The sequence below is a fragment of the Herpailurus yagouaroundi genome, unplaced genomic scaffold, assembly GCF_014898765.1.
Source record: "Herpailurus yagouaroundi ecotype Mexico unplaced genomic scaffold, PumYag 140, whole genome shotgun sequence".
Taxonomy (NCBI): Eukaryota; Metazoa; Chordata; class Mammalia; order Carnivora; family Felidae; genus Herpailurus; species Herpailurus yagouaroundi.
This window is the reverse complement of record NW_024412395.1, coordinates 39,326,766-39,354,026: the sequence shown is the minus strand read 5'-3', so window position 1 is coordinate 39,354,026 and position 27,261 is coordinate 39,326,766. Positions and strand designations below refer to the sequence as shown.

The 27,261-nt window shown below is 41.6% G+C and overlaps 1 protein-coding gene across 1 annotated transcript in view; it reads right to left on the bottom strand.

The window, feature by feature from the left end:
• The window catches only part of GALNT5 (polypeptide N-acetylgalactosaminyltransferase 5), a 39,977-nt gene extending 13,081 nt beyond the window's left edge, over positions 1-26,896 (bottom strand). Inside the window, exons 1-5 of the mRNA XM_040475126.1 lie at positions 24,943-26,896; positions 11,977-12,143; positions 10,341-10,460; positions 2,246-2,381; positions 1,541-1,660 (exon numbers count right to left, since the gene is read on the bottom strand). Of these exons, the coding sequence (XP_040331060.1) occupies positions 1,541-1,660; positions 2,246-2,381; positions 10,341-10,460; positions 11,977-12,143; positions 24,943-26,390 (1,991 nt within the window). The 5' untranslated portion in view covers positions 26,391-26,896. The remainder of the gene's footprint in view (positions 1-1,540; positions 1,661-2,245; positions 2,382-10,340; positions 10,461-11,976; positions 12,144-24,942) is intronic.
• Positions 26,897-27,261: the final 365 nt, after the last annotated feature.

The following is a 27,261-nucleotide window of genomic DNA, read 5'->3' as shown; positions in this document are numbered from 1 at the left end:
ACTGGCAGCTTATTATGTGGTAAACACTTTTTAAAGCATGTTATATAATCAGATTTAATTCTCAGATAATGGAGGTAGCTACTTCTATTAGTCTTAACGCAGAACTGAGGAAACAGAGATTCAAAGAGGTTAAGTAACCTTTTAAAGCTCACGCCATCAGTCAATAGTACAGTTGAGATTTGAATCCAAAGAGTCTGTCTCCAGATCCTTCATTACTGTTATAGATCATGGGGGATAGAAACTACACTTGAATCAGCAGTAATCACTTCCCATGGTGTTAAGATTGAGCCAGCTGAAAGGGGTTTGTGTGGAGAGCTTGCCTTGTGTTTAGGGTATACAGCAATCTTAAGGGTAAAATAATTCCTACCCCACACCTACTTCCCTTCCCCTTAGGCACATATTCTGTCTGAATGACAAATGTCCTTTCCCATCTATCCAGAATGCATTCTCTTCCCAATGTTATGTGGGATATAATCTGAGCTCGATCAGTACATTGACCCTCCAAATGGGAGTCTGAAAAAGGCAAAGATGTTCTTTAGGTGTGGAATCAGAGCAAGAGTGTTACATTCAGGCAGATATGGATTTGAATCCCAATTTGTTCTTTTACAAGCTATATATCCCTGGGAAAATTAATTATTTTAAGGCTCAGTGTCCTCATCTCTGTAATGGCAATCCTACCCACCACCTTTTCTAGGGTTATAGAGAGGGCTAAATGCAGACTGCTTAATAAATGATAATAAGCCTACCTGACTTGCTAGGAATATCAATTCTGAAAGCATGGCACCTAGCAAAGGATAGGGGGTAAGTTCTGAGAGATAATGCCACAATGCACAGTCTGGACTGGGCTTTCTCTTTACATTTGTCAGTTCAAGTTCTCTCTCCAACTGGGGAGTCTTTGGGACTCCTGCCACTCTGCCTGAGGCTGGCTTCATGCAGGTCTAGACTCCTGGGGAAGTGTTCAGAAGTCTTCACTTTGACTTCAGGTCTAAGCTGTGTTCTTCAATCCAGCTTCTCTAGCAATAAAACCCCACTTTCAGTTCATATCTGCTTCTGTGTATATTTCTCAATTCACTTACAGAATATGGCACCCCTCCCATGGAAGGGGTAGAGTTAGACACCAAAAGAAAATCCTAACAATAGTTATTATTACAATAATACTTTTATTACTATTATTTACTCTTCTAATTTTTACTCATGTTGCCTTTAATGTTAGGTGTGCTTATATAGCATTTATGCAGCATATTCAACTAGTTTATATTTCTTAGGTTGTAAATCCCAGGGAGAAGGAATAGTGTTAGCAAATTTCTCTGGATTCAGGGCTGAATAGGGTGTAATTGACCATTTAAAAAATGAGTTTTGGTAGTGGGAAACTAATTTCTTAGGGAAACTTTGCTTGCTTTTGATCATCTATTTATTGGCTAAAACCATAATTCTTGATGGTCTATAGAACAACGGGAAATACTTGTTTCGTGGGATTGCTTCCCATGCCTTTGCAAAAAGATACACGATTGCCTCCTAATCTTAAATCTCACACGCTTACCGTATTATATCAGTTTCTTTAATTCTGTTTTTTGCAACAACATCTGGAGGAATTGTTCTCCAACCAAAGTTCATGGGCCACACGAAGATGCCTCTTTGAAAGTTGTCCACTGTCATGTAACTAATCCAGGAAAAGAACACAAATGCTGCTTGAGATCATACACATATACTTGGTCAACCTGACACCATGTCTTGTTAAAATGAATGAAGCAAGTGCTTACACAAATGACTTGAGATTATCACAAACTTTTTATAACATTTCAAGAGAATTTATGAGTACAACTTGCATTAGTGACTAATTGGCTAGATTGTTTGTTTTTAACTTCCACTTTTCTTTTAATAATGTTCTGGATATTGTTGAGGGAAAAAATTAGGAGCATATGTATATTTCCCACAAAAAAGATGAATGAATCTTAAGGGAGATAAATATTTTGGGGCACAGCTGAATAGAAAGAGGAAAGAACTGGACAATGAGTATTAGGAATTCTTGGTATTAAGGGTTAAGCATTTTGATGATCAAGTAAACAATTGGATTGACGTTCTCTGATCTCGATATATCTATTATGTGTTTCCATTTATGTAAATGGATTAACTGTGTATTTCTCAGATTTGTAAAAGTGTGCAGCCTAGGAATATGGCCAGTACTTTCTGCTACTGTTAGTTAATGAGTCACTTAGAAGTATCTTGTGGAATATGACAATATTACCTCATATCTTTATCATTGATGACTTCGATTACTGGACAGGCTACCTTCTTTCTACTTAAATAAACTCTTTCCAGAAGAGGTTCCAACCAACCAACGTTACATTCCACGTGAGAATCTAAGAATGTCAGCACATCACCTAGAGAGCCAGAAAAAAAAGTTCATTTGAAAAAAGCGATATACTGAGTGTGTGTTTGTTGTGTTCAAAGGTCTTGGAGATTGCTCCAGAAAGGTGATTGCAAAGGCAGTACATTGTAAAGGCCGGAACGATCACCGAATTCCTGGTCCCTATATTTTCATTCTATCATGAAATAAAAGAAATTTTGTTTCTGGAAGCATCATTTTTGTTTGCAAAAAAAAAAAAAAAAATTGATAAGCCACTTTGAATGGGTAGCCAAGACTTTGAAGGGAATCCTTAGTATTAAAAGGGTGGCTGCTTTGTCTCTTCTAAGGAGGGTGGGTCCCATTACCCTGGGGTGGGGGTGGGGGGTCTGTGGAAAACTGAGCTTTGTTTTTCAGAAGACCAGGCAGAGTTTGATAATCCAAGGTTGGCATCAGAAAGGGGAAATACCATTTTGCATAATAGGGGTACAAACAGGCAAAAGGGGAGGAATCAGCAAGGCTAGAAGGCAGTGTGGAAGGGCTACAGGGGTGGGAGGAAGAATAGGGAATAGGTTAATGGGTAGAGAGTTTTAGTTTTATAAGCTATGTGTGAATATACTTCAGAGCACTGGACTGTGCACTGAAGAAATACAACTGAGATGGTAAATTATATGTCACCTGTATTTTACCACAATAAAAAATACGAGCGTGGCAGGAGAAAGAGAAAAGAAAGAGAAACTTGGAGGCTAAAAAATACTCATTAAAAATCCTTGTTCTATTCGTTGTGTGCAGCAGTACTTTCATCTCAATAAAATTCTAAGTAGCATCTACATTGTTCCAAATGATTTATGCAAGTGGATTATGTGTGTGTGTATGTGTGTGTGCGTCTAAGATTAATAATAAACTGAGGAATCTGAACTATGACCGAAATCCTGTGTATCCTTTCAGGCCTGACCAGAGGCAATCACAGAAGCTTCTCTAGCAGGCCTTGTGGCGGGAGGCCGCCCTCTCACACCAGACACGGTCTGCAGCCAGCGCGCCCCAGCCTCTGAAGGGAATTGCAGTCAAGAGCTCAGGCCCTCCCTCCCACTCAGTGGACATGCCCTCAGCAAAGCTGTGTTTCCAGTCCACATTCTTCCATGTTCCTCCACTCCGAGGACCGCTTCAGGCCAGGAACCCGGCTTCACCATGTGGGAGATGGGTAGATCTCCAGCACATTTGCCTCCACTCTGATTCAGCATTTGGTACTTTCCCACTCCTACCCCTCTCTTTTCTCTCACCCTAGCCCCCAGGGCTATAAAACAGGAGGAGTCTTTTGTTCTGGGCTCCTTTAGGCAGTAAGACGATCCTCACATCTGCTCAATCCATCAGTCCATTTCTCTACAGGGAAGAATGGAACATTGAGGGAGTCAGCACTTTTCTTCTGTTTCAATTCTTACTTACACTTCTTACTTACATTATTGGAGGAAATGATTAAAGACTTGAGCGTTACTTTGATTTTGTCTTGTTTGAACTGACCACTCTAATACCCGGCTGCCCCCACCCCCCTTAGCTCTTGACTAACCAGTAATGACATCAGTTATTTTCAATTAAGTGTTTTTTTCTATGCCAGACAATGGTTCTAAGCATTCTACATGGCTGTCTTGTTTAATTCATGCAACAACCCTGAAGTATAAGTCTAATTTTTAATCCCACTTCGGAAATGAAATGTAGGTCTAAGTTTTTTTCCTTTTGAAGAGAAACAAAAACTTAAACTTTTCCAAGTTTGCACAGCCAAGTGGCAGCCTGATATTCGAAAAGAGTTTATTCCATTGCCTGTGTGCCTAAAAAAAGAAAGAAAAAATGGCCAGAGAGAGGAAAAGCTATTAGACCATGAAGGCTTGAAGTAAAGGCAGAAGACAATAGCAGGCAAAGAACAAGGTGAAATTAGATACCCGGATGATAGATCATGATCCACTAAAAACTGTAACCAACCTCTTAATTAATGGTTCAATATTTTATCTATTAACTGATCAACAATGGAATTTTTGAAAGAGGGTGAAGAAACCGAACTTAGCCAAAATGTTGGTGAGGAATGTTCTTGAGAAGTCTCTTTAGGCAGAAGTGGGTTGTGCTAGACCAAAGTCTCCATCCCTGCTCATCTTCAATTGTTGGGACACAACGGTTATAACTCCTGATCATGCTGGGAGAGTCTTATTTTCAGAGATTATGGCTTGTTTGATAATGAAAGATCATTATCTCCTAAGGGTCTCCCCTTGCACAGCCTGCTCCCTGTGTGTGAAGGTTCACAGGGGCCATCTAGTGTGTAAGGTATGTAAGCATGGTCTGCTAAGGTCCTACTTGGTTGGTATATATAACAGGTGCAGAAGACAGTCCCTTTCTCTTACTACTTATTATTTTTTTTAATTTAAAGTCAAGGTAGTTAACAAACAATGCAGTATTGGTTTCGGGAATAGAACCCAGTGGTTCATTACTTACATATAACACCCCAGTGTTTATCCCAACAGCTGCCCTCCTTAATGCCCATCACCCATTTAGCCCATCCCCCCCACCCATCTCTCCTCCAGCAAACCCTTTGTTCTCTGTATTTAAGAGTCTCTTATGGTTTGCCTCCTTCTCTGTTTTTACCTCTTATCACTGCTACTGCTGGTCCATTTAAACCAAAGAGCAGTCTCTACTAGACTGCCTGTTCGTATCCTCAGGATACGCTTATAGGGTCAAAGAGTCTGGATTGACTTTCTCAGTCCTTGGTTGTAGCTAGATGGGTCCCCAACCCTACATTCACTTCCCACCTGGCCCAGATCCCCATACAGATTTTCATTCACTTGTTGCCAGGACCCAAAGGAAGCAGCCTCTGCCCAAAACATAGACTGGAATTTTATACTGTTTTATTTTGGGCAAGAAGAGAATCCTCCTATGCGTGAATGCCATTGCTCCATTTTCAGACACTTTTTAACTTAAAATAAGATCTCAGGAACTAGACCAAGGATCTGTCTGTGTTGCTGACTCTGGTTAGGATTTCCACTTGTGGTGGATATGGTCTGGGGACATTTCACACACCATTCCTATCCTGGAGAGTCACGGTGAAATAGACGTAGGACTGAGGTCATGCAGCTCTGCTTTCCTTAGCCACACTGGATAAGTCACTTAACCTTTCTGAGCTTTACCTAATAGAGCTACTTCTAAGATCTACTTAATACCTAAATTCCTTATAAACGGCTAGTATTGTTACTGTTTGTCAATGAGTATTTAAGCAAGAGCTCAAAATAATCTTATCTTGATGGCCAACTGGCAGGTTTTTCTGTTTCCTAAGAGTAGGTCCCAGCAATGCTGGATTGTTTGCAGATGGATTTGATTGTAACTTACTTATTTATTTACTTTTTGACCAGCCCAGAGATGCTTAATGTGCATAAAGCTTTGGCTTCTTGTTGAGTATGGGCTCCCATATATGTTTAGCTAACCAGCTTGGGATATTGGTGCCAGCACCAGTTAGTGTTGGTTTGCTGTGTGTAGGGTTCCTTGAGGAATGTGAACCTGTCTGGCTGTTTAAATTTTCATAATAATTTATAAATGATGCTAAGGAGACCATCTGTTTTACCTGCAGCAAAAAACAAGTTGTAGAAATTTACGGAAGGACTGTTGCTTTTCAGGAGACCTCAGGGTTGTCCAGGAATTAGATGCCACTTTAGTCCACATACTTAAAGTTAGCCAACTGATTCTTTGGAATGCTCACAGCAATGTCAAATATTTCCTAAATGCCATTGTTATAAAGGAAATGAGAATCTGATCTCTATTCTGACTCTCTGGAGTGTACTACTGAACCTTCCTGACTGCAGACTCTTCTTGGCAGGGCAGTAACTTACTCTTTCATTCAATACTAGCATGAGATCCTGGAGGTTGGCTTATACACTTTGCACCTCAATCACTGTGTCTCTTTTTACTTCTGTGTCTTCATACAGAACGTTTTCCCTAGAGATCCATTGACCGTGGCATACCCTTCAAGTTTTTAAATCCTGTTTGGCCAGTCTAACTCCTCATTCTCAGGAAATAACTGATTGGACCTGGACCTGATCTTTTTGCCTCAATCAGATCCAGATGAAGGACGTATCGTGCCCTGAAAACTGAATATGTAGTGAACATTGCCAGTTGTCAGAGAGTTACTGTTTTTCCCTTAATATTTTGTATTATGTACTTTCAGAGAGTCTAATAATACCCTGGGACCAAAACAGGGCCACTTGACCAATTTTTTCAGGTCCTTGGATCTTTGATCTCATCCTTCCTTGTCTGTGGTTTCCCCTTCCTTTTTCTCTGAATCCTAAAGGGTAAATCTTTAGGAAATCATAGCTATCAAGGTCTGTCAGATTTTGGATTCAGATTCTGGTCCTTCATATCTTTGTTTGGCTGAGGCAGTCTAGAGACATTTTCTGCCCTGATACCTTTGCTGATCTCTGATTACAGAGACTGTTCAAGTCCAGGGCGTCTCCTACTAATGCTCTATTTGTGATGGCTGGGGAATGCTCAGAGGGGAGTCTGGGAGAACTCACCAGGTTGACCAGCCTTGCTCAGTCCAGACCCTGAATAGTCCTTGAATTATTTCCTCACCTAAAGCTGGTACAGGATTCTGAATCCCCTTGAATTTTTCACAGGACTCAAGTACACTTCAGGGCCCTTGGATATATCCTTGGACAAAGCCATTACTAATCCCATTGAAACATACCTTTCTACTTCTTCTTCTACGATAGTTTAGAAGCAACTCTTCATTAGACAGTGACAAGCAATTAAGATGCACCTAGCTGGCCTTTCCAAACTAAATTTGGGACCCCTTAGCAAGTCACTACCACAACATAGTGGGATTGGCCAGAATCTAAAAAACAAATAAAACAAAAAGAGAAGATACTAGAATTTGTTGCACATGTTATTTCATGAAATGTCTATTGTAGTTATATGTGTAACATAGGTATGCAGTAGATTCTGATGCAAAATTTATTTCTTAACATGGGTTATGGTCAAAATAGTTTAAAGAGTTACCAGACTAAAATTGAGCTAATGTGCTCGAGAGTATTAGGGACAAAGAGCCAAATTTACATTATTACATTTGGATTTACTAAATTCAAAGAATGATTTGATGGCTGTAACCGTAAGTACTTGAACAGGCCAAGTAGGCAATTGCTTTGACCAAGTTCATTGCACCCCATCTGAAGAGGCCTCCTGTGTTGTCTAACAGTATGGACTATTGCGGAGATCATCTCCAGCATGCGTCGTGCTCCATGCAAGGCAGAGAGAAGTTTTTATAAGCATTGCATTTCTGGTTCTGCACTTGTCAGCTTTCTCTACATGGATATCTCATTTTCATCTCAAATTTACATGAACAAAATTGGAACTCAACTGCAATCCCAAATCTGTTCCTCTGGTTATGAGGAACATCCACCAAGTTGCTCTGATTCCAGTCCTAGGGTTTTTTTGTTTTTGTTTTGTTTTATTTTTTGACTCATTTCATTATTACTCTCTTTATATCTTACTTGATGACAAGTCCTGTGGGCTCCATATCCACAATATATTCTTACTCTGACCACTCCCTTCTTCTGTCCTAGTACCTCCCTGGTGCCTGGACAACTGTAATAGCCTCCTAAATGGTCTCCCTACTTCTTCTCACATTTCCCTAATACCCGTTCTCTACAAGGCAGCCAAAGTGAGCTTTAAATTAAGTCAGACGATTTTATTCACCTGTTTAATGTACTTCATTGGCTTCATATTATACCAAGAATAATGCCTACACTCCTCAGATGACTCATAAAACTTTGCAAAAGCCTGCCTTTGCCTTGCCCCCCAAATGAATCTCATACCACTCTCTTTATGGTCAGCACCCATCAACCATAATAAACTTCCTTCTTTAGCTTGAATAGACAGAACATATTTCTACATCAGGACATTGTACTTCTTGTCCCACTTGCCTGGGGATGTTCCTTATCCAGATCTTAGCCCCAAACTTGTCAGTTTGGACTATTTCCTCACTTCCTAGTTTTGTATCATTTGTGGGTAATTACTTCCCAAAAGAAGTCAAACATGGATTTTTTACTTAATTTTTCAAATGCAGTCTATCATTAAGAATCTTATCTGTCCCTGCAATGTTAATTTTAGTGTGACGTGTTTGTAGTTAGTTTAAAATTTCCATTACAGGCCAAAGAAATTTGTTAACAAACCAGTGGGATATGAAAAGTTCCAGATTTGTGGTCTTGTTACAAGGTGGTGTAACTCAGGTGAGTAGATAATTTACCATTAGAACATGCTTAAATACAAGCTGGTGGAAATCTGCAATACCATGGCTTACAGAGGAGAGTGATATCTAAATGTCTAGAGGCAGCAAAATGTAGTAGGTAAGACTGAGGATTTGGAGTTTTCTGGGTTCCAATCCTGCTGTATCACTTACTAGCTGGGAGAACTTGGGCAAGTCATAACCTCACTGTGCCTTTATATCTTCCTCTGTGAAATGAGGAAACTACTTGTACCTACCTCCTAGAGTTATTGTGAAGATCAAATCAATTACTCCAGAAAGTGTTTAGAATGGAACCTGGTATGTAAGTTCAGCTATTATCATGGCGTACAGGTCTTTCCACAGCAGGATGTGAAAATGACCCTATATGTTTGGCATTAATGTTAGAGTACTCATGAGAGAAAAGATTTGCCTCCTCCCTTTCACTCCCCAACACCCACACACCAAAAAGAGGTGAAGAAAAGAGCATATTGCTCTTGGGAAGGTAGAAATTGCTATCAGAAGAGCAGACACAGGTCAGGGAAGAGAGAAGTAAACAATTCTAAGTCCTCAAATACAGATAGGATCAGGCCAAGACAGTTTAGGCTTGAGGGGGCTCCTAGTGATCGGATTTGGGACAATTTGAGTACCATAAATAAATAAAGGAAAGAAGGAAGGAAGGAAGGAAGGAAGGAAGGAAGGAAGGAAGCTGATAACATACAAATTGAATTTTTGAAAGCATAAATTAATAGTGAGGATTTCCCTATAAGAGGGAAAGAGTAGGGAGGGAGAGAGGGGAAGGGTGGGAGAAAAAGAAGAGGGAGGGAAGGCAGAAGAGATGAACAGCCCTCAGTGCAATAAATGATCCAAGCAATGATCATCAATGGGTGCAAAACCATTGAGTAAAATGTAGGGAAAACAGAGTATTCATGTGGATCAAAGTATTACCCCACAAATTGCTTCTTACTCCTCAAAGAAAAATCTGTCAACATTTTAACTAAGTGCTCAAATTTACCATCACCAACAGTTGGACAACTTGACATCATGTGTCGCTTGATTTGAAGCCATAAGCAGTACGCAAGTCCTACCACCTACAGAGTAGAATTCTATCCAGTATGCACGCCAGAAATGTTTAGCCTGAGTGTAACATGAGGAAACAGTGAGGAAATTTCGGAATGTGGTCCGATGTTCAGAACAAATGGCCTGGACACTGAAAAAAACACAAGTCAGTGATAAGTAGGGTGTTTTCTACTCTAGATTGAGAAACCAAGAAGAGTAAATAACCAAATGCAGTGCATGAAACTTAATTAGATCTCAAATTTCGAAAGACAGAAGCAACTATTAAAAACATTTCAGGAGCAATAAGGGAGTCTGAAAAGAGCATAAACCAGACGATATTCAGATATGAAAGTGTGCTTATCTAATAGAATGTCTCTATTTTTTCAGAGATGCCTATTAAGGTACACAGAGTTGTAGGGTCATGATGTCTGTAAATTCAAAAGTTGAGAAAAAAAAGTGTGTGTAAACAAACGTGTGTATGTGAGAGAGAGAGAGAGAGAGAGAGAGAGAGAGAGAGAGAGAGGGAGAGAGAGAAAGCACATATTGCAAAAAGCTAAATATTGGTGGAATGATGATGGCATTATGGCTGTTCCCTGCAGTATTATTTCAAATTTGCTGTATATTTGAAAATAAAAAAAGAAACTAAAACAAAAATATAGCCAAAATACAAAATTAACAGCTTCTTACCTGTTGCATTCTGTGCTCCTGCCAGCCTGGCTCTTATTAAGCCGTGTCTCTCTTTGAGGCGAAGAATTCGAACTTTTGGAAACTGAGACATGTATTTATCCAGATTATCTTTTAGGTAGTCTATATCACAGCAAGAATAGATAAGGAAACACTTTGAGTAACTAGATCTGGATAATACTAGCAGTGCTTCCTTAACATCAAATTCTAGAAACTCTGATATTTACTATCGTCGATAAATTTTATTCCTTGGGCCATGATTTTATTTTCTGATGTCATTTTCTTGGATAGGTTTTTGTCTGTATTCAATTCTCTAAGCTATCTGTTTCTTAAATCTCAAATCCTTTTCAGGGTTGCCAAGTTACAGAGAAGGGCTCACCTTTTCTGAGTATTTGTCAGGACAGGGCAAATTTGCCTTGAAATAAAATAAGCTCAGGTTTCTGTACAAACTTCCCAGCTTACAAACCAAGCCAAGCCAAGACCCAGGCAGAAGGCTAAATAAACATTGTATGCAAATTGAAAAATTTGTGAAAGAAAGATATTGCAACTGCAATTGGTTAAGTCCACTGTCACTTCCCTACTATGATGCCCTCTCCATCATACCTCTTTTGTCTTGTTGGGTGGCCAAAGAGGAATCCATCTAAAAGAATGTTGTTGGGGTTCTATGGGGTATATTTATATGACTTGCAATCACTTCTATGTGTAATTAAGCTATTGACAGATATCCTAGGTAAGAATGGCTTCCAAAAGTACTTCTGCTGCTCACTGTCCTACTAATTTTGTGGGACTTTTTCTTTCTTTCTTTCTTTTTTTAATGTTTATTTATGTGAGAGAGGGAGAGAGCAAGCAGGGGAGGGGCAGAGAGAGAGGGAGACACAGAATCCGAAGCAGGCTCCAGGCTCTAAGCTGTTAGCACAGAGCTTATGCAGGGCTTGAATTCATGAACCATGAGATCATGACCTGAGCCGGATGCTTAACTGACTGAGCCATCCAGTCACCCCTGTGGGATTTTTTTCTTAAAGAGGACCCTGAAACCATCTAAGCTTTAGGTCCCTCCAAATCTGGACCTGCCATTCATACAGAAGACTATCATTTGCTTGGTGACTAGATACTATTTCTTTGTATGTTCTCAAGGCCCCTTCTCAAAGTTTTCAACCAGTTTTTCTCATGGATTTTCCCTGCTCCCGGACCTCAGTGTGATTCTGGTAGGCACTCTGAGGCTGATGAAACTGGCCCATGTCATTGTGGTCATGATCAAAGCTACGTTGTTCTATTAGGGTTGTCCTCTCTTTGCTATTCGCTAAAGTTTTCTGAAGTGGGTCGCATTTTGGAAATTTTGTGGTGTGGTGGGAAGGGGACTTCAGGTGCAAAAGGTCCACTTACGTACACAAATTATGTGATAACCCCAATAGAGAGATTCTTCACTTCTTCTGCACCATGGTGGATTCTGCCTTTGCACTCTGTTGAAGCTTCATCTGTTTGGTCCTATAGACAATTTGTCTTCTCAACACTTAACATGTAATGTGCTTTGATCTTGAGGAAGAAACCACAGACCGTCCATGTCTTTGTTTTCCACGGAGTCTAACTCTGACTTGTTACATATATACCAAAGTTTAATTTTCAGGAGTGTTTTTCTTACCTTTGGTGCTGAAGTCATCCACCAGAAGAATCTCCTTGATGAGGTGCGGAGGAGAGCGATTAAGTACACTATGAACAGACCTCAGCAGAGTGGACCACACTTCATCCACAAAGCACATGATGACACTGGTGGTCGGGAGGTTGTTGTGAACTAGCTGCTCTGCACACCTGGGCCAGGACACAAGCAGGGCACAGTGATGTGCTAACAAGAGCCATGAGTTGGTTTTAAAAGTCACAGAGTACAATTGTATGTATATACACATAGACTCACACGCTCTGTTTATCTGTGGGTGTGTCTATCTGTTTTTCTATATATCTGTTCATCCATCCATCCATCATCTACTACATATATCAGTGATAATTTTCTCATGTATCTTTCTTGAGGAAGGGTATAAGTAAAATAAACAAGCGGAGGAAGAATAACCAGTAACAGTAGTTGCTATAAAAGCAACGCAAGCCATGAGAAGTTCCTGTGGAGGCATCTCGTTGTAGTGGACAGGACATAGGCTGTATTGGTTTGACACTATTTTGAATCTCAGCACCAATATTTCTCAGATCTTTATCCTTTGATACCGTACTTAATATCTCTATATCTCAGTTCCTTCATCTTTAAAATTAGGTGAAAGTTCTTATTCAATAGAGTTTTCCGGTCTAGAAAGAATGCACACAAATTGTCTAGCACAGTTCCTGGCACAGGAATTCACCAAATGGTAGCCACCGCTATGCTAATTAGACCATATACCACAAGAGAACACTCCGACATAATTAATGTTACCAAGTAGCTTATGATTGCCCTGCCAACTGGCCTCCTGCCAAGTGCCAAAGGAAATATTCTTTTTCTCACTCTGCACGTGAATGCATGTATGGAGATATATGGAGATATATAATTAAACTCTTCATCTTCCCTATCTACTTAGGGGTTACTTGCTGAGACTCTCTGTGCTACAGAGTAACCACAGTTGAAATAAGTTTGCTGGCATAGAGAGGAGGATAAGGCTCCAGTGGGAGTTGGTATTCAGGTAGGTTGTAATTAGTCTTGGTTTTTTACCTTGCCCTGCAGTGCCCACTGCCTCACTGCTGGTTTCTTCCATCCCCTGCCTGTGCTACACTTCTCAGGAGGGTGCCCAGTAGAACCTCACAAAGAATATTCACCATCCTTCTAACACGGCTACTGTTAGTAATGTCATAATTAAATTATGATGATCCTAAATAAATATTATGGGCACTCTGTATCATTTCAATTTAAACCAACAGGATCTCTTCCCCCTTTTACGGGTGAATAATTGAAATCATGACGAGGCTAGTTCATGATTGGACTGTTAGTGAATGACACAGTTGGGACTCAAACTCTGCTGCAGTCTGGCTCTAGAAATAGCCATTCAGGAAGCCTTCAGTTCTCGAGAATAAAAGAAGCTGGCAGTCTATGTATCATTTTGTGGGAGTAGACACTTCTGCCAGATAATATAACTACACTTTGCTTAGTCTGTAAAGAAGAAATAGATACGAGTAAAAACCATAGTAAAACCATATTTGCATGCATCCACCATTTACCCATCATACTTAATAAAGTACTATTATGCAGATAATTGTAACAACTGGTTGTGATCCATATTATTAACCTCTTCTCTAAATACAGCAAATTGACACTTGAGAAGTTAGATTACTTACTCAGCATGATTCACCCGGAAAAGATATATAAGGAAATGCGAACGAATGGTCTTCATTTCACTGCGTTATGCTGATTTTTCTGTACTAAGAGCATGGGTTTTGGCAGCAGATAGATAAGTGGTCAAATATCAGTTCCCCTAATTACTGGCTTAGATAAATGGTACAACTTCTTCAAACCTCAGTTTGCCAGAGATTAAGAACCTCCAAGCAGAGATTAAGAATCCACTTATTGTAGGATTCAATGCAAATATTACATAAAACTCACCTAGTATATATCTGACACGCAGCAGATACTTAAGAAAAGGTAGGCAAATCCAGCTTTGGTCTGTAATTCCAATGGTTCCCTAAAGTGGATGGTTATTATAGTGACCTACAAGAGCCTCATGAAAACATAAATATCCAATCTCCATATCCCCCAAATCAATTCAGCAGTAGGCCCTGAGAATATATGTCTTAAAAAACAATCAGTATAAATAAAAATCTACAAACAAAAGGACAACTCACGAGTTGTTAATAGGCCAGTTTGGGAACGTGAGTTCTAAGAGAAAGTGGATTTATTTTACTTATTTTTGGTGGATAATCTTTAAAAAAAATCAACTGAGTGCTGATAGGAGCATGACCTGAATGTTCAAGTGACATAAAATAAAACAAACAAACACGTTTTGATCAGGTATCGCGATCTAGTGATCAGGTATTTAATGTTAACATTAACTAACAGGCAGCCTAAACTAATCTTATCCTACACTAAAGATCCACAGATTGACATTTCTGAATAATATGAGATATTCTTGACTTCGCTAAGGGCTATATTAGTTTCCTGTGGCTGCTGTAACAAATTACAAGAAAAAAAAATCTGCTTCTCAGTTTCTTCCTCAATTTATCTTTCTTCTCACATTTTACTATGAACAGAAACACCAGGCCACACCTTCAACGCTTGGCTTGGAATTTTCCTCAGCTAAATATCCAAGTTCATGACTTACACATTCTTCTTTCCACACAGCTGTAGGACACAATTTAGCCAAGGTTTCTGCCACTATCTTGCAAAGATCATCTTCCCTCCAGTTCACACTAATGTGTTCTGCATTTCCTTCTGAACCCTCACAAAAGGCACTTAGAAAGGTCATCTTTTTACCAACATTCTGTTCAAGACAATATATGTATTCTTAAAGCATTTTTTAAATGTTTATTTATTTTTGAGAGAGACAGAGAGACAGAGCGTGAACAGGGGAGGAGCAGAGAGAGAGGGAGACACAGAATTCAAAGCAGGCTCCAGGCTCTGAGCTGTCAGCACAGAGCCTGACATGGGGCTCGAACCCATGAACTGCGAGATCATGACCTGAGCCGAAGTTGGACTCGCAACCAACTGAGCCACCCAGGCGCCCCAAATGTATGTATTCTTAAAGAGGACAGAAACTTTCTTTTCTGTGCTCCTCACTTCCTTCTAAGCCCTCACCTGCAGCATCGCTAACGTCTGTGTTTCTGCCAGCAATTTTCTTCAAGGTAAATGGATGACACTTGCACAGTTTTAGGTATTTATTATAGCAGCAACCCACGTTTTGATTCCAAACTCTATCTTAGTTTCCTGTGACTGCCCATGATGAACCTTCTGGCTTAAAACAACAGAAACATGTGGTTTCACAGGTTTGGAAGCCACAGCATTAATTTATTGATTTTATTTCATGTCTTCTGCATCTAGAATTTCCTGCTTACTACAACGCCACAAGCTTGTAGCATAGTTGCACGTAATTAATATTTGATAAGTATACATTAAATGGATGGATGGAAAAAAACGGAGATGGCATGGAGCTTAAATCAAAAGATTAATGGTGGAAGAAGAGGTATTTTTCTCTGAGATCGGAAGAAAAAACGTGGTAATGTATATAGATGAGTTTATGCACATGGGATGAGAAGTTGAAAGAATTTGTAGCTCATGTTGGAGAAAGGGTTATTTGTTAATGTAATAGGGTAGGGTGTTGAGAAGAAGAGAGAATATTGAGACACTATGAATAAAGGGAAGGAGTACTGGTTAACTACACCTAAAAGGATTTTTGAGGAGCGTTGAGTACCCTCCTGAATTGGGAGATTTAAAACCTCTAGTGAAAATACCCGGTGCGATTTGCTCCACCAGGGTCGGTCAGCCCCCGGGGTAGGAGAAGATAAAAGCAAATTGCTGAATTAATCCAAATCCAGAGGTCATCAGAGAAAATGAGGTAGAAAAGTGGTAGCAGATTTTGAGGATACTGGTATAAAATAGATAAATGTGCCATTGTGGGCTCTAGGCTGGGAGAGAGGAAGTAAAGCTAAGAGGAGTGTAATAGCCTGAGCGAAAGGAAGCCTACGGAAGACGTCGGTGACTTCCTGTGACTTCTTCATTTCTAATTTTATAACGCAAGTGGATGTAAAATGCATTTCACAATTAAACGTTCCTTATAACATTTGGTGCTGAGAAAAAAAAAATTCTAAAAAGGAAGGGTCAGCTGCCCAAGTTCTGCCTGAGCCATCTGAACCAATAAGCCTCCACTGGGAAGTCCTGAGAGTTTCTTCATTGTTAAAATTAGAAAATCTAGCTACAAATGAGAATACATTGGAGAGGTAAACAAGCGGGCTAACAGATGAATCTTCTTGGATAATAAATCAGTAGATTTTTTTATGTCTCTTTTAGAAGGAAGTTCTAAGACGTGTCATAATGCTAGACAGTTTGAAACTGGAGGTAGAAACAGCTCTCAGAGATTTGGGAGATTTGGGGAAAGCGCCTCCACTCGCCAAATATCTGAGCTTCCATTTACCCTATCCTATCATGGTTCCTTAGTTTCACCATTAGGCATCCACATGGGTGGGTCCTGAAGGATTCTACTAGATGCCAGTTTCCTAAGAAATAAGTAGGACCTGTGCCAATTATTGACAGATACATATTCCAGATGCATGGACGGGATCCATTCAAAGAAGGTAACATCGCACAGGCCATACTGGTGCCCGGAAAAAGGGGGAGCATGAAAGGATGGGGAAAAGGGGCACAGAAGGAGGTGAAAGAGGTTTGAAGTACAAAGTTGCAGAGCGTGCCTTGCTTCAGGTGGCTGGGATATCAGGGCACTCTAGCATTTATAGGTACCTGGTTTCCTGCACAACTCAGCAGGTTAAATGTGTTTCCAGGTGTCCAGAAAAACCAGCAGGCCAGTAAGACTTTCCATGTTAACTCTCGCTCCCTTTCTTATGTACAGTCATCTAGTTTCTGCAGTCTGTAAAAACTGTTTCAAAACTGACCCAACTAAAACAAATTTCCTTTCTTCCAATGTGCCTGTTGGAAACCTTGCTGCTGTACTGAAGGGAGGGGCTGAAGCCCAAGTGAAGTCTTATTTAAATGCAAGATATTTCTGGGTTGGTAATGTTTTTTGAGGTTAGGGAGTCACATCTTTCTTCCGTATGCTCATCCGTTACACAAATTAGGTGTTTAGAGTCCACAGATTTCATGCTGCACCTAAAAATGAACCCAATCTGTATTGTTTGGGGGAAGCCTAGACTCACATTATGGCAGCCAATCTAAGTACTTAGTACAAATGGGGAGTACCGTCATGGGACAGCTTTCTGGACTTTGTCTAGACTTGGGAAAGATGACGAGGGACCGAGTTTTGATTCCTTTCTGACACTTATTGACTGCGTGACCATCAGTAAGTCGCGTAACTGTGCGGACCCTCAGTTTCTTCACTTTTAGGGTGAAGATCACAGTGCCTGCATCACAGAATGTCTGAGAAGATTTGATGTGATGATGGATATAAAAATACCGTGTAAGTTCCATAGTCAAAACCCGCGTGAGGACTTGTGATTACCTACAATGCAAACACACCCATTTTGACTGGGTATATTGACCTTTTCTCAGGCCAACCTTTAATTCAGCTCTATCAAGGCTCATCCTTTATCAAGAGACTCAGAACAGTGATGCGTTTTGCCTTCTTGGCTTGTGAGGCTGAATGCTCAGCCACTCACCTGATTTGAGTGTCGTCTCTCCAATAAAGAAGGTTTCAAATCATAAGATTGGGGGAACGATAACATTCTCTCATTTTTATGAATTTTTCATTTTATTCCAAAACCATCAAAATGCACTATGTGGGTCAAGTCTCAGTCTTCTCAGGTTTGAACAGAAGGTCGAGGAGAATGTTTCTCAACTTTGATTTGCAATTCAACTAGTGACTGGAGGTGAGCCTTCAGGGGCCTTCACTCCCCAAGCTCTGCTATCTTCGGGAGGATCAGAAGGAGAATCGGGCATTCAGCTGAGGAGCTCTGTCCAGTATTCTATTCTTTTCTATGAGAACTCAGCTGTATTGGGGCTTCTTTTCCTCTCCCTGACCACAGGGCATAGTTACATAAAAAGTTTACTTTTATATGTTTTGTTCTTTCTAGGGTAGACTACCTTGGCATTCGGTCAGAATTGCCCAACTAATTTATAAGATTTCAGTCACGCTCACCACCTCTACTCCAAAGGCTTTCGCCAGCTGAGGCTGTGGCTCCTGAAGTAACCGTATATCCATCAAAGCCACTGGACTCAGGATCCACATGCACCACTTTAACAATAGTCTATTTTGAGCAGGCAGCTGTCAGAGTGAGACTGGGATGAAAGGGTGAAGAGCGGGGGTGGGGTAACGTGGCAGAAATAGTTCTGGGTGGAGGTCAGGGCACCTTGGGGGTAGGTAGCTCTGTCTCTCCTACGGTGTGTGACCTTGAGCAAGTCACTTCCCTTCTCAGATTTCTCTGTCACATAAGGGACTGGATTAGATGGACTTCGAAGCTTCATCCAGTACTCACGTTCTGTGATTCTCTATATGGCGTTAGCCTCATTCACCCATAAGTGATTCCTTCTGGGTCATGAGACGCTTGAGAAAAGGGAAATTAAATTCCTATTACTATGGCTTTAACCCCTCCCACCTTTTCTTGCTGGCCCTTAGAAGAACCTTAACAAGATCCTGAGTGATCTGGATTTGGCTGATCTTCTGTGGTCTCATTTCCACGGCCCTCTCCCACCCCATGTCAGATTTCCCTCAGTTTCTTAATGGATCATTTTTTAAAAATATCTTTCCCCCACTTCTCCAACTTCCTACCCCTTCAGGTCGCATTTCAAACGCATTTCAAACTTCAGGCCGGGTTTGGCCTCTCTCTTCCTTACTCCAGGAGTACCCAGTGCTCCCACATAACGTTTTGCTGTATGCACCTTGGAGGCAGGGGCCAAGTTCAGATGTCAGATCACATAGTGGGAGCCTAGGGATGTTCACTGCTGACGTTGTTGGCAGTGTTGGACTCACCTTTGCTTAGTGCTGTGCAGAAAATAATTTCCTACAAGTTTTTTCTCTGAAGAGGTACCTGACATGCAAAACTAATTCCCTTCCTACACCTCTGACCCACGTGTAAGGAAGAGAAATAGAGATGTCTTTATTTCTGTCAAAGTTATAGGATTATAAGGAAGCAAAAGAAGGAGGAGCTGTATCTTTATGGAAAGACCACTAGAATTAGCTGTCAGGAAATTTTCTTTTGAATCTCAGCTCGGCTGTAGGCTTGCAGGGACAGGAGATATATCATTTGTTCCTTTAGAGCCTCAGCCTCATTTTTCTCATCTGTAAATCATACGAGAGAGAGGATGTCTTTCATAGCGCTGCTGTGAGGATTGGTTAGAATAAAAGCATGCACACACACACATTTAGAAAATCTACACACACACACACACACACACACACACACACATGCACGCACGCACGCACATCACTGCCCAGAACATAAAGGAAAGGGACTGCCCCCGGGGAATTATCTGCTGCCATCTCAGATCTCAGGTGCCTCTTCTAGGTCCTGTTTCTCCATCAGCAGAGCTGGGACGATGATAGCACCTGCCTTTGAGAATGGTCTTAAGGACCAGATAAGAGGAGGCAAGTCAGAAAAGCTCTCGTAAATACTGCTCCTTCTCACACGTGTCCACACATAACATTTTAGAAGTGGAGGCCATTTGGAAGATACTTTCATTTGGAATAACAGAGATTTTTTTGAAACATAGAGGGGACTCTGCAAAGCCTCTTTCACTTTGAGAGCAAACAACAAAATAGACACTGTTATTTTCCCCCAACTTTCTGACCCTCGAGTGAACAACGTTTCCTTCTTGAGAGGCTCTGCTCTGAATGGATCTCCCAGAACAGCCCAACAGGCACTTATTTTCTGAGACAAGAGAAGCAAGAGTTTGATAAAATTAGGTTATATTAGGCACATGGATTAGATGTGTAAAAGAGATGTGTAAATAGTTTCGGATTCCTGCATTTACTAATTCTTCTCTCCCAGAAATATTTCTAAGTCTCTGGCAGTGTTTGGGAGAAAAAGTCCCCGATCTGCCGCAACAGTTTTCTCAGTTTAACATTAATGAGGCATGGTTTAGCTGTTTCCTTCTCTCTGAGCTAGTAGTAGAAATGTGTTTTAGGTCCTCTGATCATCTTTCTCCTTACTACTCTTGCGTGATGGGGAGAGTATGATAAAGGAGAGTATGGAAGTGTTCTGTGTCATCTTTTGGCCCCATTTAACCTTTGTCATGCTATGGTCTAGTCTGTACCTTTTAAGCAATTTTTGCTTTTTATTTCCTGCTCTCCGCATGAAATAGCACATACAAACACGCAAATGCACACAAATGAGCATACGCGCACGCGTGCACACACACACACACACACACACACACACACACACACTCCAAAGCACCAGAAATAACCCTTTTAAATCACCTTGTCAGATTTTTCTTTCCCACTCCTGTTTCATTTTCCAGGGAGATCCTACAGCATCACCAGTCAATTCTAGATAGTATTCCCTGATCACTGTTAGTCACAAGAGTGGTCTCATTTCATCAATTAAAATATCTATCCCATGAAAAAATAAAGCATTTGAACTTTATTTAACTTTAAAGTTTCTCTTTTTTTCCTAGCCTGATGAACGTGTAGGAGCCCAATCCTTGGAAAGATGTGTGGTCAGGTTTTATTTTTTTTCCCTCCCGATCGTTCCTCGTCCTCCAGTAATTTATTAGTTATGGTTTTTGACCTCAGTAGGATTGAGAGGGGAGGAAGGGGTGGAAATTAGGGTTCTAGAAAGGTTTTTCTTTCCCCTCAGTAATTTAGACTGGTTTGTGGCAAATGCCTGGTGCTATCGTTTGCTTTTCGTATGAACCAAAAGAAAACTCTCTGTAGCTGTGTAGGAAGGAATCAAATTATTGGTTGACAATCCCAGGACTGGGCTAAGAGAGTAAAGACTGGTTTTAATTGCTTTATAGAGGGGCTTGCCAGAGTTCTGTAGGAAAAGCAAAGCATTAAATTAAGCAATCGAGTAACCTCATGACGATGCAGCAGTCGTAGAACAGCATGCTGTAATTCTTATTGTGCTTTAAAAACCAAATGCTGGCAGCAAAAACCTTCTTGAGTCATTTTCCTCTAAAACAGATTCCGGAAGTGCACTCTGAAAATAAGTTCATTTTTGGACTTTCATCCTAACTATATAGCTGCAGGCCAGAAGACAGACTTCTCTCTGTAGCATGGCCCTACACTTTCCATGGACAGAGCCACGTTTTAGCAAAATCTGTGAGTATTGATTGTTGCTGACTGAAGCAAACTTCAGTAACTAAGAGCAAGAACCGTAAGGATTAGCTTTTTATAAAGAAAAAAAAAATTGCATGTGGAACTTTAAAATGACTATCAACAATTTTTTATTTGAAGAGTATTTTACAGGCAAAACTTCTAGGCAAAAAATGAAATTGTACTTTAATTACTGACATAAAGCATCATTGTCAATAAAATAAGGAGATTTTTTTTCCTCCCTTGAAAGTCAAAACACTGAAATGAGAAACCAAACAACGAAACTATGAACTAAAGAATAATGAATAGATAAAATAGATCAACGAATAGATCATAGTGTTAGAACAGGATGTATTTACCTTAAACCAGATACTAACATAGTCTATATATTCAAAATGAAAAATTAGGTCGTCATTGTTAATTTATAAAAAGACGTCTTGCATGCCGTAGTTGAATAGCTACCTCTCATGTACGGTTTTAATATAGGACGAATTTTCAAAAATCGTTTCTGAGAAACATACCTTTTAAAACCATGTTGCTCGATGCTAAGGGGGTAGAAAATGAAGGAAGAGACAAGAGTTTCCTTCAGAAGCTTACACTTTCAGTGAGAAGAAAAAACGGATTCTCAAGGCTCCAGTGAAGAAAGAGCACACAACAAGGAGTGGTTCGGTAAATGTGAGCACATTAAAGGTCATTGGAATTTAGAGGTCGGAGTCGATTTATGGTCTAGGAGGAGATAAACTACAGTTGGATTTTGAGTGATGTCAGACTAAGGTGTGCAGGAGAAAAGTGATGTCAGACTAAGGTCCTCAAGGTAGGGATGGTGGGGGTCTGGGAGAAGGCGCCAGTGAAAAGGAACGTCAGTAGATGGAACGAGCATCATAGGCAGGCAAGGGTAATGAGATACTTTCTTAATGCTAATTGAATTGAATCCAAATGAACATACTAGCAAATCTATGGTCTTTACCCTTTTCTCTTGGTTCAGTGTGCATTCAGTAGACAGTCATGATATGCCAGTTATTGTGTTAATCATTCCATAGCAGTGGATTTGTGGAAATATCAAGAACAGTGGGGGAGATATCCCCCAGAATTCTTAACACTGAAGGGTTTCAGTGGGGGGCTACTGTAGCTACTTTTAAGGCAAGCCCTCCTGTCCACCTGTGTTCCTAACAGATCTCTCTCTGTGTCTGTCTCTGCTCTCTCATACACACACATATATTTTCTTGCTATATTCTATAACAATTTCCCCCTCACACTGACTTTAAAATGCATTAGATCCAAAACTCTTCTTGTGTGCATTCTTGTAAACCATTTCACAAACTTTTTGAGCAAGGCTGAAAATAAATAAATTCGAAGTCAGAAGGCCACAGATCACGGCAACCTGACGAGTCAAATGGTTTTCATTTGTATTTTCTTCCAACTTTATCCATATGAATACATAATTTGCACATATTTGTAGGCAGGGTGTTTGGGTAAAAGAAAAGCAAAATAACGTATCCTCTTTCAAGGAAGAGAGGCACACAAGGGCTGTAAATAGTCCGGTGGGCCCTATACCTAGGATCCGTGTGGCTACACCGTCCCCTCCACCCTGCTGGCGTAGAGCACGAGGGAGGCAGCTGGCCGAGAGCGCCTATGTTTAGCCAAGGTGGGTTGTGTGACAAGAGGGAGGGGGCCTGGCCACATGCTGCCTGACTCATCCTGTCAAGCCTACGTGTCAGTTCCTCCTCAGCTGGGACAGCCTCCTTCAGAAGACAGAGCCTGACTGTGACGTTTCCACGAACTTCACCTTCCACAGACCAATTTGCAGAAGCTACGAGGTGCTGGGCACCACTGAGCCCTCAATAAATCGCATGGCTGATAACATCATTATTACTTGCTGTTGGCCCTCACACGATTGCCCTTTCTCTGGTTGGGAACTGGGGTCCGTGCTCCTGGGCGCTGCCTGACTCTTCCCCACGCTCCATAGCAGTCTGCCAGACCACGGTAGGGAGGTAAAACTGAAGCCGCTTTGCCTACTGCTTCGCTCTCTGGCATTTCGTGTTCAAAGCTGGCAAATTTATGTGTGCATACATAAAATAAATGTGTGATATGTGATATCCAGGATTTCAGATCAGAGCTGGTCCAACATAATTTTTAGGATCCTTTTGGGCGGGGGTGGGGGGAGTGGGGGGGCGGTAATCGGCAAGAGATAAGCGATAAAGAGCACAGCATAATTTCGGGAACGGATTTTAATAACTTCTTTAAATTTACTGCTCTCTGCCCACGGACAATATAACTTCCCAGGGCCTCACTTTTACCATGTTTAGTTTGGGCATGTTTGTGTTCTCCTCCAGGTTGTGAGCCCCCAGGGTAAGGGACGTGGGGGGCACAGTGCTTGGTCTCAGCAGGCGTTGGTGCTTGGCTGAAAGCTACTTGCCAGTTGCTCAGAGAGCTGACAAGGGCTTCCCTTAGCTGAAGAGGCTCCTCTTACTAACGTGACAGGCACATCTCTGTCTGCCTTCCTCCTAGGAACGCTGACTATCTCGGTCATAAACAAGAGTTTTCCACAGAGGATAAACAAGGCCACTGTTTACATACCACTGGTGCTAAGTCTGAGTCTTGACGTTCCCTAATTCCGACCTTTAGGCAAACATTGTGTGGCTCAGGGATTGCATATCCAGGCATTCATGGATCTGTATTATCAGTTAACTGTATTAACGGTATTGATGGAGAGCGAACATATGCCTACAACGTACTTTCATTTATGAATGGGCCAAAAGGGACCAGGAACCAAAATGCGTTTGAATCAGAGGAGATATTTTGTGATTTGATCCACCTCCCGTTGATGTAGTTAGAGGAATTTAGCTCATTGAAGAATTGGTTGGCGAAGCCTCATCGGGAAGCTTCAGAGTTGTGCTATCCTGGGGAAGTGATATGATTTCTGAGTGTCCTCTATTACCTTGAACCCATAACAACCGCCGGCTCCTTTCTAGGTCTCTTATGAAGTTCACGTGATGGGTATGCAGGCTCTTTGTAAATGGTGAAATTCTAAACATTTAAGTGGTTGGGAATAGGCACTCGTACACCCTGCAGGTGTTGTAAGTTATTGACCGATTGACTTTTTCCGACATTATTTTTCCTGTAGAAATGAACTCCCAAAATGTCTATCATCCCACCTACAAAGGATATTAAGTTTTAGGGAGTAAAGTCATTTCTTCACTTGCTATTCTGGTGATCATTAGTCACGGTTAGGCAGAATTCTCCTGGTTAAGATATAATTCCAGGGAGGCCTGGAAGGCACCTTCTCTATGCTCATTTCCCAAATACATTCCTGACAAACCCACTAATCATGTATAAGTTCTGAAATTGGGAATTCACTTCGTTGTCACTATTTTAATGGAATTGCATTTTAAGCTCTATCATTCATATATACCTTATTAGGAATTAAGTTCATCTAATAAGTTTAATAGGTTTTCAGTAGCAGGAAGGAATGGAAGATGAGCTAATAGAGGTGGGAGCCAAAGTCTCAGAGAAGTTAAGTGCAGAGAGAGGACACCATGGGTGTGGTATATCAGAATTATTCTCTCTGTGGATGGTAGACTATTTGGACTGTGTCTAATGATTCATGTTGCTTTAATTCTCTAGGTGACCGAGACTCATGCAAAATTGTCTAGAAATATATATTCTCTACATAAGAGCCAAAATACTTTGGGTCGAGGAAAGAGAAGAGAAACGGATCTTACCCAGCAGGTCTTGTGTCTTCGATGGCTCTGTCCACTGGAATCAAATCACTGAGGTAGACATTGAAGTTTCCTTCCTTCCATCTTCTTTCCGCCTCCTTCTCTTTGCCCCGGGGGACAACTACAGGACGTCCAAATTGGCCTGGAGCTTTCGGGTCCCTTGGAGAAAGTGTCAGGTCAATTCTTAACACATGGTGCATTCCATGTTCTTCAGGTAAAAAAGCTTCTATATGGTTTTGGTTGACTTCTGCAGGTTCGGCCTTGGCAGTCAAGTTGATTCTTGCTCGCTCTGGCCCCTCAGCTAAGGCTTGATGGGTTTGAGATACTGTCGCTCTCTGTAGAGCAAGTGGAGAGAGAGATGCCTCACTTCTATTCCTGGAAATGTGTTTCCCTTGGCTTTCACCCAATACAAGAGGGAGTGCAGTTTTGTTTTTAGGATTGGGGGCCTCTTTGGAGTCTGTCTTTAGCTCCTCCTTGGTTATAATCACAACGTGGCTTTCAGAGAAATTGAATTTCTTCCCACCAGCCACTTTGGCTCCATCGTCCTTTGGCAAGCCCCCCAACTGTGTTTCATTAATATATTGCTTCTTTGAGCGATTTGAATTGGCAACCAACTTGGAAAAGGGAAGGTTCTTGTTGGCTTTATGTTTATTTGAGTCTAGTTCTTTGCTCTGAGTCTCAGTTTTATTTAAGGCTACGGCTTCCCTGGGTTTTGGCACGAGTGGGCCGGCAGGGTGTGCCCTCTCATTTGCTACTGCCTGTGATTGCTGCTTTGATCTGTCAGTATTAGGCCCGATGGTCACATTTGGGTTTCTCTTGGCTGCTTGTTTTGATGTGTCACTGCTGAGACTATGACTCTTCAGGGTCTCCTGGTTTATACTGACAAGTCTTGCCTGGATGGATGTTTCTGCCAATTGAGTTTCTCTTGCTGCTGTGAATGGGGTTTTCTGAGCCCCCCGAGTGCCCCCTTGCTTTGCCCTGTGGTGAGAGTAGGCTTCAGGCTCGAGGTCCTGCTTCTCTGTCCTCTGCTTGGTGAAAGTCACTGGAAGGCTCTGGAAATACGCAGGATGCCACAAAGGGGCAACCTTGCCCCTTCCCAGGGCGTTCGGCGTTTTTCTTTCCCTCTGGGTTTGGTCCAAGTCATCCTCAACCTTGACTATACTCTTCTCAGTTTTTCTAAAGTTCTCTTTGCCCCACACGCCCTTCCCATGTCCCCTCAGTGGGGGCTTCATTTCTTTCATGCTACTGTAAAGGATCTTCATCTGGTCTGGCTGAACTCTGAATCCCATCCTCTCCCTCCTGACGATGTCTTCCTTGAGGACCCGAGTGTTGATCTCGCTGAATGACAGGCGGAGAGCTGCCATGTCAAAGAGCAGCCAGATGACAGAAGCGACAAATATAAATGCCAGGACTCGCCCACTTCCTCGGAAAAACTTTCGAATCTTGTTCATGGTGCAAAGGCTCCGCTTGCAGCCTTCCCTCCCTTTGAGCCTGCTTACCTTGAGTGGAGAGAGAGCTCAAGTAGCAGCAGCGTGGCCAGAAAGCGCCCCCTCCCCTGAAAACAGCAGGAAACAGCAGTCCAAGGGGGGAAAGCTCAGCTCCTAGTGCTTGTCAGTCTCTGCCTGCGTGGCATTTCACAGCAGAGCATCGCTGCCTGCTTGGCTGGCCCCTGGCTACACTGTGCTAAACACTGCCCTCAGGTCACCCTGGGAACAGTTGACTGCAGCCACCAGACAATTCAACATATCACTTGTCTCCCTGAGCCCACATCCACCTTCCTATAATCCCGAGGAAAGGTGGGGGCCGGGCTGGGACGGCCACTCCTCTCCTCCCAGCTCACCCGTCTGCACGCTGTAACTCAACACCACTTCTCATAAGGAAAACATTTCAAGCCGTTACCCAGAAAACTTCATTCAGCTCGCACCTTCCGTGTTCGGTGAGTGTGTGTGTGTGTGTGTGTGTGTGTGTGTGTGTTTTCGGGGCAATTAAAGGGAAAGAAAACTTGGAGGGCATGTGTTCCTGGTTTGTAACCCCACCTACCCCATGCCTGCTCATTAACCCTGTTGTCCCCAGGTCTCTGAATGATTTGCCCCAGCAAATAATCACTGACCTTAGTGGTTCGGCTCTGAGACGTTAACAGTTTAAAGAAGGTGCCATAATCTCTGTGTGCAGAGGTGGATGTTTAATTATTCAGAAGTTTTTCTCAAGTGGGTCTCAGAATGTTTCTTTATAAGTCAATGGATCTTTAAATTGGCTTCATTGATTTTCATTATTAAGTTCACCAGACATAAAGGTGACTTGTCACATTGCTGTAGAAGCTGC